The 19,599-nt window shown below is 36.6% G+C and overlaps 2 protein-coding genes across 3 annotated transcripts in view; one reads left to right on the forward strand and one right to left on the reverse strand.

Annotated features, from left to right (window-relative positions):
- Nucleotides 1-7,155, reverse strand: part of NCAPG (non-SMC condensin I complex subunit G) — a 46,612-nt gene extending 39,457 nt beyond the window's left edge. The window contains exons 1-7 of one of the 2 annotated variants that reach the window (XM_037027436.2): nucleotides 6,917-7,155; nucleotides 5,803-6,012; nucleotides 5,070-5,298; nucleotides 3,088-3,233; nucleotides 2,254-2,338; nucleotides 1,094-1,286; nucleotides 476-625 (exon numbers count right to left, since the gene is read on the reverse strand). In XM_037027436.2, the coding sequence (XP_036883331.2) occupies nucleotides 476-625; nucleotides 1,094-1,286; nucleotides 2,254-2,338; nucleotides 3,088-3,233; nucleotides 5,070-5,298; nucleotides 5,803-6,012; nucleotides 6,917-7,024 (1,121 nt within the window). In that variant the 5' untranslated portion in view covers nucleotides 7,025-7,155. Of the gene's footprint in view, nucleotides 1-475; nucleotides 626-1,093; nucleotides 1,287-2,253; nucleotides 2,339-3,087; nucleotides 3,234-5,069; nucleotides 5,299-5,802; nucleotides 6,013-6,486; nucleotides 6,705-6,916 lie in introns of those variants that run through there. The other variant, XM_073237800.1, reaches the window with a different exon arrangement.
- Nucleotides 7,156-7,254: 99 nt separating this feature from the next.
- On the forward strand, nucleotides 7,255-18,216 carry DCAF16 (DDB1 and CUL4 associated factor 16). The gene is made up of 2 exons (XM_037027439.2): nucleotides 7,255-7,481; nucleotides 15,228-18,216. The coding sequence occupies exon 2, from the start codon at nucleotides 15,824-15,826 to the stop codon at nucleotides 16,472-16,474; it is 651 nt and encodes a 216-aa protein (XP_036883334.2). The 5' UTR covers nucleotides 7,255-7,481; nucleotides 15,228-15,823; the 3' UTR covers nucleotides 16,475-18,216.
- Nucleotides 18,217-19,599: the final 1,383 nt, after the last annotated feature.

The raw sequence follows: 19,599 nt of genomic DNA on the forward strand, positions 1-19,599 counted from the left end.
TTGAGTGTCCATAAAAGTCGATAAAAGTTTTATCAAAGAACAGTCACACTCATTCATTATGAATTGTCTTTGGCAGCATTTGCACTACCACAGAACATCTAAGTCATTGTAACAGAGCCCTAACAGAGATAGTATGTCCCGACAGACTAAAATATTTATTTTCTGGCACTTAAGAAAAAGTTGGCAACCAATTTCAAAGAGTTAACACATCATCATTATGAACTTCATGGAGAAATATTCATATTCACATCTTAACAGTGTTAAGGAAATGTCTCTAAACATACTGATTGCTCTTTCAAGATACTAACCAACAGTATATTTCTGCAGAAAGACTCAATGTGTATACCTATTTATCCTGCCTGTCCAAAATAAAGGATTTTAACTTATTCTCAATTAAGCATGACTTTGAAGAAGGGTGTTGGGAGGTTGACACACAGAGCAACACACAGTCCAAATCAAAGGAAAACAATTTTACCTCAGTAAATACTCTGCATAAACTACAGGCTCTGGCAAAATCTGCTCTAAAAATTCTTCACCATCATCTCCTTTTGATTTCAAATATTCACAAAGGACACGCCAATACAAAGCAATTTCAGGAGTTAATGTTTCCACTGGAATCAATTTCCTTTTAAAAGGTAAAGAATAAAAGAAAGTAAGACCTTAATATCAAGTTAAAAATTTGAACTGAGTAGAAACATGCAAATAAAAAGCAGACTTGATTTATAACCACTATCCTTCTAACTTACAAAGTCATTGACTTATCCAAACACACAAAAATGAAAAAACTTAGACCAAAAGAGAAAAAAAGTCAAATGAGCAAACATATAAAAGGAACACAAGTTTTTGGATGTTCCATCATAGGCTAATGCAAAAACCAAAGAAACTTGGGGGGAAAAAAGCACAGCTAGTTATCTATAAAGTAGTGAGTTCTTACAGAAGGGGGTGGGGGGGGGAAGACGACCACCAGAGTAAAGAAAACAAAAGAGGGCAGATAAAAGGTACTGAAACAATCTGAAGTAATGCAGGGAGAGGAATAATTTTAATTGCAAAAATTCATCAGTATCACATTTCAAATAATGAATATTTTATATACCTGCCATCATTATTTTTACAGATCTCTGCCAGTTTAGGAAGAGGAGTCACTAAAAATAAGGCATTGAGAACAGAGACCGCCACATCAGAAGAATTTTCCACATCCAAGCGATGAAGCAACTGTAATATATTCCCTTCAGTGAATCGTAACCAGCCTTGGAGAAGATGCTTCTTCATTGCTTGTTTCACAGTGTCTGTTAAGTCATTTGAAATATCCATGAACAGAGGCTCCCTCTAGTTTCCATTTCCCACCTTTTGTCTGTTTCAATTAACTTTTATCAGATCAATGCTAACAATGCTGGTATTTATGATAAAAAGTGAGAAGAGTAAGAAAGCACACTAAAGAAAAAAATAATACAGTGATGTTGCAGAAGTCCCTATGATGCTTACTTCCAGTAAAAATGGAAAAGGTCAGAATGAAATACCCAACTACCACAGCTTACAAAAAATACCTCTGCATTCCTTCTCCCCTGGGTTCACTGGGCTTCAGGTGTGAGTCCAGACTATATGATACCTATTATCTCACTTGTTGCCTGACTTCATCTAATACAAATGATTGCTATTTGAAGTAGTGAAACATACAAACATGTATAGCTGAACAAGCTTTATTCTTAGTTTTTAAGGTCACCTTAGTCATTAGTCTCCTGACAATGTTTTCAAACTCAGGTTTTCTTGCTACAGCAAAATTAAGCCACCTCAGCCTTCTCATAGGGATTGGAAATTTAAAAATACGTTATTCCTGTAAGCAGATTCTCTAGTTTTAACAGAGAGAAAAAGGAAAAATAAAAAAAACCTAGGAAAATTATACTGATATGACCATTCCTAATTGCTGCTTCTGATGCACAGAACACATTCATATCAAGATACATACAAAGGAGTTAGATGGCATTTTTTTTAGAGAGGGTTGAAAAGAGATCCTGCCCTACTTCTGAAGTAAATGAGCTCTATAGACTTAAGCTATAGTTTCTTCATCTGCAAAACAAGGGAAAATTGAAACAAACTCTTCCTTCTAAACACCAAAAGGAAATCTTTTCTATACAATACCCCCAAAATAAATTTTGACAGGCTGTGGGAATGATAGGCTTACTTAGGACACTTGCTTCCTAAACCTTTTAAGTCTGACCCCAAAATCTACTGATGTTTTTCATATAAAGACCTTACCTGATCTGTCATTTAGACCTTGTTGAAGAAGCGTTACTCTCTGGGCAATGGACATAGCTCTTATATGAACCTTCTCAGCTAAAACCTAAGAGGTAATGATAATGAGTTGGTCAGTAAACTCAAGATAGTTATATATTTCATAATTGATTCCTTCATCTATAAACACATTTAATGCAGTAAGATTCTACCTAAATTACCCATATTTCCCATCTGTAATAATGATTTCCTCAATTGAGATTTTTATGTTGTGGGTAAAATTTCAGCATTTCCAGAATCTCTCACCTGGCCTTACTGCATCTTCCTATCTACAGGCGTTTCCAAGGGGTGGAGAGAAGTAGTCCATCTCCATATCAGTAGATAATTTTACAAGGGGGAGTGAGAGCATATCTGAATGGAGAGGTCGGGTGGGGCCCCTTTTTTCTGTAGCCCGGTTGCCAGAGAAAAGGGTGAGGAGAGGTGGACTACTGCTTGTAGGCAGTAAACAGTTTCTCCCACTTTTGTCTCCCTTTGACTGATTTTGGTTTCAAATGTATTTTGCCCCCAGGATTTTCACCCAGAGTTACATATGTGCAAAATATTTTTTAAAAGTATATCAATATGGCTTCTTGTCGTAAGATGCATATGTTGTGTGTGGGGTCACAGGGAAGGCAGTATAGCTCAGACAAGACAAACAGGGACTCTGTGGCATCTTACTACACTGATGAACAGTGACTGCAATAGGGTATGGTGGGGACTTGATAATAAGGGTGAATGTAATAACCACATTGTTTTTCATGTGTATATCAATGATACCTTAAAAAAAAAAATATGCCTTAAGAGATTGGACTGACATACCTGGTAAGCCAGCTTTCTGACAGCCTCTTTCACATCCTTGGTACGCCCTACAATTTTGGGCAATGTCTTTGCTGATGGTGCAATACATGATAAAACTGCACGCCTAACTTCTGGATTTGAATCATTTTCAATCAAAATAGCATATGCTAAAAATAGAGCAGTACATTTTAGTACATTAAAGAAATATTTAATCACAGTTATGGATAGCCCACATCTTTATATTTAACATCTTTAAAATGATAAAGATAGAATGTTTTAATGTTACACATTTAATTTTAGCTGAAGATTTTTTTCTGCCAACTTCCCTTAAAAAGGACAGAACAAGAAATTAGTCAGTGGATGGGGTATGAAGGCTAAAACTGAAAACAAATAGCCCTAAAGATCATGGAAAATCCATTATTAAGATTATGTCTTCGTTACTCTTTAAGATTTAGAAGAAAGTCTAATATATCAGGCAATTTATTTTAAACTGATATGACTTTACAAACGGCTTATTATTTTGATTTTTAATGAATTCTAAAAAGAAATAACTTCTGGTTTTACTAATTAAAACAAAAGCCATTCCCTGTAGCCAAATGTTTGTTCACTTTACTTCTTAAATTTTCCCCTTTATCAAGTATGTGTTTGTCTATTAGTTTTATACAAGTTATGTGTATCATTTAACACCAAAAAATATCAATATCACCAGTTATCAAAACTGATTACATGTAATATTGTATATCAACTATATTCCAATTTTAAAAAGTGATCATAAAGCTTATAACAGTAAGAGAAAAAATGAAACAGAAGAGTACCTGAAATAGACCTAGGTATATTTGGAAAAGTGGAATGTAACAATCTTTATGAGTCTAGAGGCAGAGAAAGATTTCTTAAATAAAAGAAAATGCAAATAATGAAGAGGTTGATAATTCTGACATTAGGAATTTCTGTTCAACAAAAGACATTCCAAAGAGAGTGAAATAATAAGCCACCTAAAGAAGGAAAAGATCTACAATTCATATAAACAAAAGATTTCTCTTCAAAATATATAAAGTTCTCCAAAAAATCAGTAAGACAAACCAACAGGAAAATGGGCAGAACACATTAACAGGCATTATATTGAAGAAATATAACTGGTTAAGTATATGAAAATATGCATAACAATATATGCACAATCAGATTAACAAAAATTTAAAAATCTGACAATACCAAACACTGCTGAGGATATGGATTAATGAACACTTTTATGCACTGTTATTGGGAATATTAATTGGTAAATGTTTTGTAGAACATGTGTATCTTATCTAATGAAGCCCAATGCACACATATCCCAACAAATCCACCCCTAGGTATACACCCTAGAAAAACACTGTAACCTATGTACCAAAAGCCATGTATAAGAAAGTTCATAGCAACAAGTTTTTTAGGAGCAAAATAACTGGAAACAACTAGAAGATCCATCAACATTAGAAATAATAAATTGTGTTACATTCATACAACAGAATGTTATAAAACAGTAAATAAAATGTATCAACATCAAAGTTAAAATTGGAAATATTAAGAGCACAGAAAAATACATTTTATATAACAAATAAAATGAAAGACAAAAATTACTATTAGAGATACACACATGTGGTTAATTGTTTAAACAAAAAGGCAAGAAAATAATTACCTCAAAATGCAAGATAATTGTTAACTCTGAGGGAAAGTGATGTAATTGGGGTGGGGCATAAAACAGGCTTCAAAGGTATTGATGCTCTATAGCTTTTTAAGTTGAATGGTGGCTACTTGGGTATTTTTTAAAACAGGCTTCAAAGGTACTGATGATGCTCCATAGCTTTTTAAGTTGAATGGTGGCTACTTAGGTATTTTAAAAATATTATATATGTATATAAAACCTATAATCTCCCATATGCGTATATAACTAATTTTAAAAAACTTATCTACTGAGAACTTAACAAAGTCAAGGAAACTGAAAAAAGGATTTAGAAAGCTACACATACCATTAACCACTGGGCATTCATCATCTTTGGGATCCTGAAGTCGTGAAAGAGCCAGAACTGCCTGTATCCTCACATTTGGAATTTTATCTTTCAATCTAATAAGCATGGCTTTATTAATTTTATCAAACAAATCATCATCAATCTGGGAATTTTCTGGCATACTTCCCAAGAGTTTGTTTATGAGTTGGCACACTCTAAATCTAACAGCACTGCTGTTTGCTTCATGAGACTGAAATAGAAACAAATCAAAATTTATTCACAATCATATACCATTATTACTAAATAATAGCATTACCATTTGAATTTTATATGCTTACAATTAAAGAAGTTACAACAGTAAGTCATTGCTTGCAGAGAAACTACACTACCTTGATCCACATGTATACTAAATACACATTTTATAAAGTCTCAAAATATACACAGTCCAAAGTAAGTATTTGCTAAATTACAAGAGTGTATTTCTTTCTGTTGGTTGGATATCTTACTTCTAAAAGAGAGAATTCATTTAAAACAAATGTATGTAAGAAGTAGCTTAGAGAGATCATTAAAAATTTAATGCAGGAGTTAATTTAAAAGTCTACCTTTTAATCTCAATGACAGTTCTAATACTTTCTATAAAAACCCATTCAGACATTTTCTCAAGTACCACATTAAACTGTACAAATTCCCACAGCCCTTTTAACATAGTAAATTTTTCTGAGCTACTCCCCCAAAGTTCTAATTTTCATAATACCTTTAACAGAAAAGTAAACAAATAATTTAAAATGCCACCATCCTCCTCTTCCTCCTCCTCCTCATTGTCCGTATCTGATTGGTGAAACGAAGTAACAAACTTTGCGGCAAATTCTATCACCCTCTCCACAGTTGGTTCACGTTTATAGACCACCATAGCATATTTAAGGTAATGAACGAACTCCTCGTGAAAAACTGTTTTATCATCCATCTGCAAGACAAAAGAAACCCATTCAAACTGCCTGATAAAGTCCTCTTTTCTCAACATTGCCGTAAGACTGCTGAAAGCACTAGCCGTAACTCAAACTAAAATCATCACTTAGTCAACTCTCAACCGTCCAAACCCTCGAAGGAGAGATAAATTTGCATTCATTTCTCTCAAAAAATTTACTTCTTCCAGGAAGAAAACAAACATGAATTTGACAATAAAGGGATTCCTTTTTTTGTTTGTTTTAATACCCATGAATTCTCAATATGCCTTGGTACCAGTGTAGTAAAAATATCAAAAATCAACAGTGGCTTTTATAGTTAGCCTTTGACATAACTTCCACATACTATCTCATATCCTCCAGTCCCATGATGATGACTTACAATTTTTCTCGGACCTCAAGTTAATTTATTTTCCCAACACTCATTGTCCTATTCTTCCCGCGGCTCCATTCAAAACAAACCAAGCAGTATTTACGTGAACAGGAAGAACCGGGCCCTCAGGATTAATTTACTGTTTGGTGACGAGATTCAATGTAACCGTGGGGAGAGGTTAAAATAATTTGTTGGCGTTCCCGACGTGGGCGGCGACCGGAGGAACAACATCGGCTCAGCGCCGCGATCGGCATCCACCCTGCGGCCACCTCATCTAGACGATAGTAAACGTTTCTCTCCAAGTTCACCGCCCGACAAAGTACTAACGGTCCGCGCGCGAGGCCGCCGCGGAGAGGGAGCGCCTGGGCGCCCTCCCGCAAGGCGCCAGACCTCTCCGAACCACGCGCGACGGTAACGGAGATTGCTGAGCCGTGCGCGGAGTCCGGAGGGTCACTGGCGGCCCCTGTGGGAGGCTAGTTCGGCGAGCGAGAGGGGCGGCGGCGGAGGCTGGGCCCGGGGGCGGCCGCGCTTACCGTGCGGTAGGTGCGGCTCAGCGCCACCACGAGCTTCGCCAGGTTCTGGTGCGGCTGCTGCGCCAGCTGGAAGGCCTCCTTAATGGGCAGCATGCTCTTTGCCCCCATGGCGCCTGGACTCGGCTGGGACCAACCCAGTTCCCGGTCGGCTGCAGTCCGACTGACCACTGGCTGAGGGTCCACAGAGATCCCGCTGGATCCGACCCGCCAGCAATCCAGAGCCCAGGGCGGGGTTACCGCCCCAGCGTTCAAATAACTCCCGCGGGAGAAGGAAATACCGCGAGACGGCCGCGAGAGCTCAGAGAGACAACGGGAAGAGATAGAGCTACCCTGAAACCCCGCTACTTGGGCGCATGCGCATAGGGTCTATCCAACAGTTTTCTGGGTGAAAAGTGGCGTTTCGAGGAGGAGGAGGAGGAGGCAGTGTTGGCGTGCCCGGTAGTGGTATCGGCCTGGAGGGCGAGCGGGATGGCGGTGCCGCTGTCGGGGGACAGCTGCTGGCGCTAGGCCTAACCGAGGCGAGCGGCTTTTCCTGAGGCGAGAAAGAAGAAGCGATCCTCCAAGGGTGAGAACAGGGGATCTGCTGAGGGGAACAGTCCCTGCTCCAACTGAAGGGGGAGCAAGGGACCCCGGGAGAAGGGCTTCGTTTGGAGACCCGTCGAGAAGGGAGAGAAAAGCTGGGATGTGCTGGAAGGGCTGGGCACGGGACCCGGCTTCTACACACGGGAAATGTCCGGGTCGCCTGACGGGGACGTTCCGAGGTCTCTGGATAGCGGGCCGCCGTCTTGATAAACCGTAGATCCTCGGCTGGTAGAGGGTCTGCAAAGGAGGCAGGGAGTTTGGGGACCGCTGAGACGAGAGGCACAATTTAATTTAGATACAGCTTGTGCTAGATGTACCACATTTCGAGGCCTGGTTACCAAGGCGCATAACGACGATGTATTCAACAAAAGAGAACACAGAATGGAAAATTGTTTAAGGTGGTGGTTAAGGTAAATTTGGAGTGCCTTCTGGCAGGAACTACGTCTTTAAACTTTTTTTTTAATGGAATTTTGTCAGACAAAAACGAGCACACTAGTACCCACAGAGTCGCCCGTACACCTTTTCTCTGTTAAAGTACCTCCCCTCCCCAGCAATAATGGATTTGATGAATTTGCTGTTAATTTATGTATTAACGACAGGTAAGTATGTAAATAAAAACACATTGTTTTCATGGGCAAGCATTACACGAATTACCATATGCAGCTTGCTTTTTAAAATCGCTATTGTTTTTGAGTTTAATTCATACTGATACTTTTAACAATAACTTAGACTTATGGACCCGTATGTGCCAGACACTGTTCTAAGCACTTTACTTCAGTAAGGTTAACTTCTCTCTCCTTTTTAAGATGAGGAAACTGAGGCACAGACAATTCTCTGTAATTTTCTACTGTAGGAATATGCGATAATTTATTCATCCATTCTCTTCATACTCCTAATTCCTGAAACATAGGTATTCAAATGCTAGTTAAAATAATGTGGTAGCTTTTGGGTTGCCCATAATTTCGAAGTTAAACAGATGTCTAATTCTGGAAAGGCAAAGGAGGTTGAATATTTTAGGTTTATTATCTAGAGCAAAAGCATAGAGGCCTAAGAAGGCATGGGGTATATACTGCTAAATAACATTTGTAATCTCACTATAGCTAAAATATAGAATGCCTCTGGAGAAAGAATCTAGAAAGGGCATTAATTTTTTGACCAAGTATATCCAGAATAGTTTCAACATATAATCAACATAAATTATTTATGAAAAATTTACATTCTTTTTTCCCCCCCGACTTTATCTTTGGAATTGGGTATTACTTTATACTAAGCACATTTCAGGAGCTTACTAGGCACATGGGACTAGTGGCTGTGGTACTGGACAGTGCAGAACTATTCTTACTTTGGGAATCCCCATGTGTTTTTCATGTAAGGTCAGCTGGTAAACTAAACATAGAACAAACTAATACTTGGAGGCATTTTTCTTACTTTTTGGCCTTTAATTGCGCAGCTCCCTTTATGCTTTGGGTGCCTGTTACCTTTGTTGCTTTGTTTGACTTTGAAATTTCTATTATTTTCTTTAATGTGTTTTATTTGGTTATCTCACCACAAATGAGAGATAACTGCGTATCATTTTGTCAGTTACTGAAGGATGAGGCATTTGGCCACCAGAGGTCAGCATCGCTATATTTTGATTGGCTTTAGGATTAATAAAATGTTTTGATCAGTATTTCTTGGACATTATAGTCTGGGAAATAAAAAAGGTGCTAGATTATGAAATGAAAAGACAACTTTTGGAATTGGAGAAAATATTTGCAAACCATGTATCGTGTAAGGGATTAATACCCAAAATATAAAAGGAACTTACACAACTTAATAGCGGAAAAGCAAATAACATGACTAAAAAAGGAGCAAAAGACCTAAATAGACATGTTTCCAAAAAGACAAAGAAGGTCAACAGATTTTTAAAAGGTGATCAACATCACTAATCACCAGGGAAATGCAAATCACAATCACAGTATCACCTCACACCTGTTAGGATGACTTACAAAAAAGTCAAAAGATAAGTATTAGCAAGGATGTGGAAAAAAAGGAACCCTTATACACATTGGTGAGAATGTAAGTTGAGACAACATTATAGAAAACAGTGTGAAAGTTACTGAAAAAATTAAAAATAGACCTACCATATGATCCAGCAGTCCCACTTCTGGGCATATATTCAGAGGAAATGAAATCGGTATTTCAAAGATATATCTGTACTCCCATGTTTATTGCAGCATTACTCATGGTAGTCAACATATGGAAACAACCTGAATGTCCATTGATGGATGAATGGGTAAATAAGATAGTGTGTGTGTGTACACACTGGAATACTATTCAGTCTAAAGACAGAAGGGAATCCCTGCAATGTGCCACAACATGGGTCAACCTGAAGGATATTCTGTTAAATGAAATAAACTAGATGCAGAAAAATAACTGTCAAAGATAGAAACATTCAGTTACAAGATGAGTAAGTTCTGGAGACCTACTGCGCTGTAGTTAATAATGTATGTATACTCGAAATTTGCTCAAAGAGTAGATCTCAGATGTTCTTACCACACAAAAATAGGTAAGTAACTGAGGTAATGGATATGTTAATTAGTTTGATTTTGGTAATCATTTCACAATGAATACATCAAAACATCACGTTGTACATGTTAAATATATACAACTTGTCAGTCCAAAAACCTGATAAAGAAGATGCTATATGAACTTAAGCAGCAGTCTCACAGCCTTAAAGCTTACCAGTTTCTTGATTTTGCTGTCAATGCTTTGGGAAAAAAAGAATAAATAATGGCAACAATGGGGATAAACTGACCTTGGTAAACTTTAGTTAAAGAAATTGCAAAATAATTCGTATGGTAAGCCCATTAAGTTCCAAAATTTCAAAAGAGATCATTCTTGAAAATTAAATTATACATTGGAATATGTAGAATAGGTGTGGTTGATTCAGTTTTGATACAGGAAAATATGCACATGGAATGTAAAGGAGTAACAGTGATAGGTTCATTCTAGAATTTACATATGCCTTCAAAGAGACTTTCTTGTTTCTGCCAAAAAAGTAGAGTGGGCTGTTTAAAGAATGCTTTGAGTAACATAACTCAAGTATAGCCCATTAATAATCTTGCAGATAGAATCTGGTTGAAATGAAAACAGTAAAAATAAAAGAGGACAGAAGAATTAAAAGTCAGCCACTCCTCCTGTCTCAATAAAATAAGCCTTGTGGTACATTCCGAATTTTCTGTTTGTTTTCAGGTTGAACTAGATAATAATATTATAAACTTAAAAATATTTGCATTCATACATCTTTTTAAAGATGAAGTTATAAGCAGTTGCCTTTAAATTGCTTTAGTAGCTTCATTTTTGTTGGTTCTGCTTTAAAAAAAAATTGTTTCATTCATCTTTGTCCAACATACAACCAAATCACCTGAATATAGTTTGGAAATTTTTGTCTCCCTAGGCTAAAAGTAGAACATACTTGTATAGTTATTTACAGCAGACCTTTGTCATTCTCATTCTTTCAAAAAATTTACTAAGCCACTAAGGAACTGAGTTACTGACATAAAGCCAAAAAGCCACACCATATGACATTAGCAGAACTCAGTGTGTATTTGAAACTAGAGATGTTTACTGACATTCATTTTGGATATCACTCCTACAGAATGGCACAAATGGGCTGGATTTATTTTTTGCTTTTTTCATTAGAGCTATGCCTTAGTCCATCTGTGTTGGCTCTGTACCTTCTAATGTGCTTTGACCACATTTTACCTGGCCACTCCTCCAGTGGTAGAAACCTAGAATGCTTCTAACTCTTTACCATCAAAGATGAAGCTTCAGAGTGCATGGTAGTCTTACGGAGAATTTCTTTACTGTGTATACCCAACATCATTACTCATGAGAATTGCTGGATCATGAGATATGTGCAGTTAGTTTGGTTAAGTAGTGCTGACAGATTTTGCTCTTGAGAAGGGGATACCCTGGTTTACCGTCCTGCAAAAATAAGGGATACCCTGTTTTTGTAAGTGAAATTAGCCTCTGCTTTTCTTAGTTGGTTCACCTCTGGATCTCGAATTAATATTTTATCGTCCTAGGGGTTCCTTTAGTCTCCTCACTAATACTTAGCATTTCCCAGCTTTCTAATTTTTACCAAACTAATAGAACAATTTGCTGATTTTATGGTTAATGGCCTGTGGATTTTCTCTTCTGTAAATCGGATAGTTCTGTCTTTTGCCCATTTCTTTAATACTGCTACGTTTTTTGTTGGTGGTCTGTAGTTAACTTTGTTCTTAATGTCTTTAGTTCATTCCAGAAATGACTGGTTTTTTATGTGATTGAATTCATCATTTTTTGGTCTTGTGCCTTATATTATTTAATTTAAGAAGTCTTTCCCTGGCCCTAAATCACAAAGATATTCTCCCGCATTGTATTCCATTAACTATGTAGTTTTACCATTCTCATTTAGGTCTTCACTCCATCATGAGTCCTCCAATGTAGTGGCATCATAAGTATACAGTTTTATTTTTCTCCTATACTGAGGCAGTTTTACCAATATTATGTCTTAAATGCATCCATTCCCCTTGATTTATTTGCTAACTTTATCTTCTACTGCATTCCAAAATTATATATGGCTCTGTTTCTGAGCTTTGTTGTTTCACTGGACTACTTGTTCTTACACTAACTAAACCCTATTTTTAATTTCTGTGCCTTTGTATATTTTAACATCTTGTAAGCCAAGAACCCCTTTACTCTTTATAATATTATAATTTTATGCTTGAAATATATATAATAAATCTTTACAATATTCATTTGTTCATCCAAGAGCATAGAATATCTATATTTAATTATCTTCTATGTCCTGTATTAGAATTTTACATTCTTCATCCTACAGGTCTTATATAATATATATTATTGATTGGTTCCTAGATCTTTTATAGATTTGGTGAGTTTTTTGCCGTTATGAAAGGTATTCATGTAAAACATTTTCTGGTGAGTATTGCTTGGATAAAAGTTGAGTGCCAGGATTCAAATCCTGACTGTCATTTAGCAGATGTATGATCTTGGGCAGGTAGCTAGACCTCGTGTAAAATGGAGACAACTGTCTTAAAGGGTTGTTAGCACAATTTTAAGAGAGTTAACATTTGCAGTTCCTAGAATAATACCTGACAAATAGTAAAGGCTAGATAAATTAACTAATTAATATTCATAGTAATCTCAGAACCAGGAATTCTGTTAAGCTCTTTTATTAGCTCTAATAGTTCATTTTTTTTAAATTAGATAGCCATATCATCTGTAAATTAATAAGCTTATCTCTTTTATTCAGCTCTTACCAACTGTCATTTGTTCATTTTTATAACATTGACTAGGACTTTTTGTGCTATGTCAGGCAGTATCAGTCATCATGGTCATCCTTATCTAGGTTCATTTTTAAAGGGAATATATCTTAAGTTTCTCTTTTAGGCTAATATTTCCTGAAGGTTTTTTGTAGGTAATCTTTACCAAACCTCATGAGAAAGTAACTTTTTCTTCCTAGTTTGGTAAGAGTGCTTTATTTTTAAAGCATAAATAGGTGTTGATCAGGACTAGAAAAGGTCAAGTATCCACAGTTGATAAAATTATCTGCTCTTTTCCCCCCTTTATTACTGTGGTGATGTATTTCTACACTTTCTGAAGTTGAGATATTCTTTCTTTCCAGGGATATTTCTACATGATTATAATGATTATAACATACTCTTTTATTTTTCTTTAATACACTATTAGATTTTTCTTAGGTAATACCAGAAACTTGCAAGTGAAATGAGCCTATGCTTTTCTTATCTGGTTCGTCTCTAGATCTGGAATTAATAATTCTCATAAAAGGAGCCAGTCAGTTTGTACGCTTTTCTACTTTTTTCTGAAACAAGTGTTAATTTCCTTGAAAGTTTAGTGGAACTCACTTATAAAACCATATTCGCTTGCTGTTTTTAATAGGAGGTTGATGCCTTTTCAGTTTCTCTAATCTTTACAGGTTTATTAAATTATCTGTTTCTCCTCTATGAATTTTAATAATTTATGTTCCTTTAGAATTTAGCCATTTCATCTAGATTTTCCCTTTTTTGCAAAAATTTGTCATTTTTTATTTTTAATCTCATTTTTTTTCCTCGATTTTTTTAAAATTATTTATTTATTTATTTATTTTTTTTTGAGAGGGCATCTCTCATATTTATTGATCAAATGGTTGTTAACAACAATAAAATTCAGTATAGGGGGGTCAATGCTCAATGTACAATCATTAATCCATCTCAAGCCTAATTCTCATCAGTCTCCAATCTTCTGAAGCATAACGAACTAGTTCTTACATTTAATCTCATTTTTAAATCTCTTGGTAATTCTCACTAGTTTCATTTTTCTTATTCATATTTTCAGAAAACCATCTTTTAATTTTTTCAGTCTTCTCTACTATTCTTTTATGTACTGTTTCATTTTTGCCTTTCTTCCTGCTTATTTTGCTGTTTCTCTTCTGTTACCTGGAATTGAATGTTTAACTTGTGGGTATTGTATCCAAAGCTAAATGTTTCTTGTAGACACCAGTTTGGCCGTGTCCCACAAATAGTGCCTTATAATATTACTCAGTTTAATACTTCTTAACATTTTTTATAATTTCCATTTTAACCCATGAGTTACTTGGTTTTCCAACTAGGATTACATTTAACCATTAATACTACTTTTATTACATTGTGGTCAGAGAACTTAGTCTGAATGAAATTGACCCTTTAGAATCTAGTTATACTTTATAACCTAATGCATGATCTATTTGTCTCTGTGTATGTGTTCAAATATTAATTCTGCTTGTTATGGAGTTCTACTTACATAATACCTAAACGATATTCATACCTGCTTATATTTTCCCCTTAGTTCTATCAATTGTTACTTGAGGAATTTTAAGAATGTACTTTAAGGTTCATATATGTTTATGATGAGTATATTTTATTATGTTCCTTTTACCAGTACTATCATCCATCTTTGTCCCTTACATTTTTTGGCTTGAAATCTTTCTTGTTGAATATTCACATTGCTATCTCAGCTTTTATTTTGGGCCACGTTGCCTGATACATCTTCTCTTATGCTTTTATTTTTTACCTTTCTGTATCTTTTTGCTTCAAAGTGTCTCTTGTTAGCAGCATGTCACTGTTTTTTTAATCCTAAGTGTCTTGTCTTTTCATTGTGATTTTAACCTGTTTACATTCACTGTAATTCCTACTATATTAAAATCTATACCTGCCATCTTCTCTCATCTCTGTAGAGTATGATCTGTAGAGTATGACCACAACCTCTGGGGTCACAGCAACAGTTCTAACATCTGGATACTCTACAACCAGGACAGGTCCCCTGAAACTAATCCCAACAAGTACATATGATGGTAAAAAGATACCTTTTTAGCAAGAGAGCTAAATTTGGAGTTTGCAACACAAGGGAACTACTTTCGCAGAAGTAATTTTCTGGGCTAGAATTACATACTAAAAAACAAACGGCCCAGGTAATGTCCCAGAAAAGAATTAGGATGGCCCCAGGTGCTCCTCCCGAACCTTGTGACTGTAGGAGCCCTTCCTAACAGGACAAATCTTCCTAAACCAGTGAAACAGAGTTGAGAAAGCCCATTAAATCTTCTGGTTCAGCATCCATGTGCTTGGATACGCTGTAAAGTTAGATGGGCAATAATGTTACCCTTTGCTTTTAGGCTTTAATATCATGTCTCTAGTCTTCTCATTCACAGGTTAAGGCAGCTTTTCCAGATAGCCCAACAACCAAGTCACCAGTTTCCAAAGGCATTTGCACCACCTATAAACTTCGGATCTGTGCACACCAGATGCCCTTGACAACTCATCCTACCGTCCCTCTGCAGAAAAGTTGCTGCAACAGCGGACAGTGAAGGCCACCACCGAGTTTCTTTTATTACCAAGTAGATATACTATCCCTGCCAGCAAAACAGAGTACATAAAGTGTCTCTTCACAACCAGCTGAGACCATGCTAAGAAAAATGGCAGCCTAAACGAGGACCCCTTCTTTTCTTGGGTATCCAGAATTTGAAGGAGAGACTCTGACCACTGGTAAGTGACTAACATTTTACACACTGAACTGATCCTGAGAACTGAGATGTCTTCTTTGTAAGTGAAGAATATACAACATAATCTTGAAGACCTGCACAGGGGTATGAGCCAGAGGTGTGCTCAGTGTGTGTAATGGACTGAAAAACAGACAAATTAATCTTGTTGAAAGGACTTTTTATTTTTTGTTTCTACTTGCCAGAGTTAGTCAGTGTTTTGCTGGCTAAGACTGTAACTTTTTTTCTGGTGCTTCCTTTTTATTCTAATGGGTCCCAGAAATCCCTCTCCTGATCCCTTACCGGAATCAGAAAGTGAAGAAGAAGAAAATGCTAACTACCTAAATGGGAGTTCTGGGGAAGAATGGGATTCTTCTGAAGAAGAGGATCCTGTGGTGCCAAACCTAACACCTCTTGAGAGTCTTGCCTGGCAGGTTAAGTGCCTTTTAAAATACTCTACAACTTGGAAACCTTTAAATCCAAATTCTTGGTTATATCATGCTAAACTCTTGGATCCAAGCACACCAGTCCACATACTTCGAGAGATAGGTCTAAGGCTCTCCCACTGCTCCCATTGTGTACCCAAACTGGAACCGATTCCTGAATGGCCTCCTTTGGCTTCTTGTGGAGTCCCAGCTTTTCAGAAGCCCCTTACAAGTGCCAGCCGGCTTTCTAGAGATCATGCCACTCTAAATGGAGCACTGCAATTTGCTACCAAACAGTTAAGCCGAACATTGAGTAGAGCCACTCCCATACCTGAATACCTAAAACAGATCCCTAATTCATGTGTTTCTGGTTGTTGTTGTGGCTGGTTAACTAAGACAGTTAAGGAAACAACCCGCACTGAACCCATCAACACTACTTACTCCTATACTGACTTCCAAAAGGCAGTTAATAAACTCCTAACCGCATCACTATAAAGATTCACTGCTCTGCTGTCTGTCATGTTGCTAACAGAAGAGGTAGTACAAAGTTGCACAGACAATAGTTGAGAAATTAATCCCTTTTTAACCTACCAAGTGCTGATACTGAATATATACCCAAGAACCTCATAACTCAACTACAGAAAATGTGCATTGTGAGCATTCCCTTAGACAGATCCTGTGGATAAAAGGAGAATGTCAATGGATAATTAGTCAAAGGGACCATACTACAAAAGATAAATGAACTATTCTACAAACTCAGTTCTCCCTATGCCACCCCATTTACCCTGCCTGTCTGAATGGACTCCAACTAGATATTAAATTATTAATGTGAAAAAAGAAGTAGGCCACTACCATTTTTGTTAACCCAACTTTCAAAACAGCCGTTGAGGAAAATAGGAAATTAGCTACCCACAGTAACACCTTTCTGAGCATGCTCTTCTCTGGCATTCATTTCTAGATAGGTAGTTGAATTAAATTGAATAACTAGACAAAAGTGGTGGGAATATAGGTTTATGTCCCAGCTTTTATGTAGATGGCCTACATGTGGCACACTCTATGTTCTTGTCTTCTTGGAGGGGGTGCAGTTTCAAACCTCGCCTGCAGTGCTATAGATCTATATTGGTCCCTGCAATTACAGCATAAACATTTTATATCTAATTTTCCCCACCAGCCTGTACCTAGCTAAACTGGCCTATAAGATCAGAACTGGGGATTAAACATACACCTATTCTGGAGGGAATATGTTTCTTGCATCTTGGCACTCAGACTTTAGTCAAGAGCAATTAAAACATTGCAAAAGACCAATGGGAAAAGATTAATAAAGCATTTATGCTTTCACTATTAATTGCTAGTGGGTTAAAGTATTTCATCTATGTTTCCTGCTGCAGTACTTTATGCACTTTCCACATTCTTTGTGAACTTTTCAGGAACCCTTGTAACTAAAGAACCTTACTACAGAAAATCTTGGCCTAATAAAATATGAAGTTCAAGAATTTTTTTTAAAGCCTCTTTTTTTCCTACATAGATTAGATTTTCTTCTAGCTGAACAAGGAAGAGTGTGTACCCATGTAAATGAGTCTCGCTGTGTTTATTTAGATGAGTCAAACATAGATCAACATACATAAAATAAGATGCATGAGACCATTAAATCTTTTCACACACCTACAATAACAAATGAAACCTGTGTGTGAGCCTGGTTGACTGGGCATCTAAAGGAAGTCAGAAAAGAGATTATTAAAGCTATCCTCTTATTAGTGCTCTGTACAATGTGACATCAAACAATTGAAGCATTAATGGAGTTATAAATTCTATAAATGTATAGCAATTTTAAAGAGAGAAAAGACTTTAAAAATGCTAAGCCTTGGTTGTCTTGTTTTAGGAAAAAGAAGGGAATTGCAGATAGAAAAATGATATGTTAGTGGAAAATTACTGAACTTAAACCATATACTGTTAGTGTAACAATGTGTCAGAAATTGTTCCTATGTAGATGTTCTGTGAAACTGGTCTTTAAAATGTTATAAGAATCTGTTTGGTTTTTTTCTTAAGGGGGAGGTGGGAAGAGGTAGGGAGGTCTGAAAATTAAAATATGTAGATATTTGTGTAACCATAATATGTTCCTTTTTCTCGTGTGTATGTATAAAAGTGCCTTGCTCATGAACACATTTTTGCTGTTCACTCTGAAAGGGAGCCTTTCCCCAGTTCGCAGTTGAATAAACCAACAGCTTTTACATGCTGAACAGAGTATGGCTATTTGTTCTCAACAAATGAAATAGATCCTCCTTTGCTTGAGGCATATTCAGTGTCTGCTAAGTGCCCAGTTACAGTTAAGAGAGTATCTATATACAGTGTCTCTGATAGCAGATGACCTGACAGTTCTAGAAAAGAAACAGAATTGAAAAAGAAAATGCTGTTCTTCAGTCAAGATCGAGATTTGAATCCATTTGTTTTTATATGCTAAATAATTTTAGATTGTACAAAATGGTAGATACCTGAATAAGCCTTGAGCTTTCACTGCTTTTATGTACCATGGATGTGGGGTTAGTGGTGAATTTATCACTTTCACACTCTCTGTACATGAGTCTTTGGTTCCATGTAGTCACCATAATTAGGATAAAGAAGAGCAAATGTATTCTTATAGAAATTCTTATCCAAAGGATAATGAAACAGGATTTCTAAACCAATGGATATTAGTTATTTAAAGGTATTCTTTCTTGGTGCAGATAGACGGCCTCTTTTTGTTGAAGCAGTGCAGATGACTTGAGCCTAGAAAACCATCATCATGTCTTTTAAACCCATCAGCTTCTTAAGAGAAGGAAAAAAATCTGTACATGGCAGGAGGTCAGATGTTTAGTCGCCTTTAGGGGATTATCCTGCCGGGGGTAGGATACTATCCACTAAAAGTAATGTGTGATGAAAACAGTGTTTTGAGATTAGAAAAATTACTAAAGCATTTGGGGATCTTAGAAGTTACTGGGTAATTTTCTTACTGATACATAAATTCAGTCTCAAATGATTTTCTACTTTTGGCTCCAGTGTTAGAGAACTCAGTGTCTTTTGGAGCAATCTGTTAGTTTTAAATATCTCTTGTTAGAAATTGATTCATTCTTCTCAGAACAGTATGGAGTGCCTACTAGAATCCAGATACTGAGGTTGCAGAATTAAATAAGATATTATACCTATGAAATTGGTTTCAAAATACACTGAACCAATATAAAGTACCCCAAAGCTTTTGGCCATTGATGCCCTTTGTGCTAAGGTCATATTAAATCAGTCTAATCCTTATACTGGTCCTTAAATATTTGAAAATCAGGCAGCCATCCAAGTGTAGTGGAAGTTTCATGTGGAGGGCAAACTCCAACACTTAAACCCCACAAGGGGTAGTCAGCTAAGGGAACAGATAATTAGATATTTTATACACAGATTTAAGTTGTATATACTAAGTTCACAGGGCAATGGTACACAAAGATCTGGGCCAGAAGTGTTAATGCATATGGCTGGGCTGTATAGAAGAACCCAGAAACTCTGGATAACTTCTCAGACTTTGAGACAACTTCATGCAAGCTATTGGCATATGAACCCACCAATGAGCAATATCCACTGGGCTGAGGGAGCTACACTCG

The sequence above is a fragment of the Manis javanica genome, chromosome 5 (genome assembly GCF_040802235.1).
Source record: "Manis javanica isolate MJ-LG chromosome 5, MJ_LKY, whole genome shotgun sequence".
Classification (NCBI taxonomy): Eukaryota; Metazoa; Chordata; class Mammalia; order Pholidota; family Manidae; genus Manis; species Manis javanica.

Coding starts and splice junctions, on each gene's coding strand:
- DCAF16 (XM_037027439.2), top strand. CDS start 15,824: ATGGGTCCCAGAAATCCCTCTCCTGATCCCTTACCGGAATCAGAAAGT.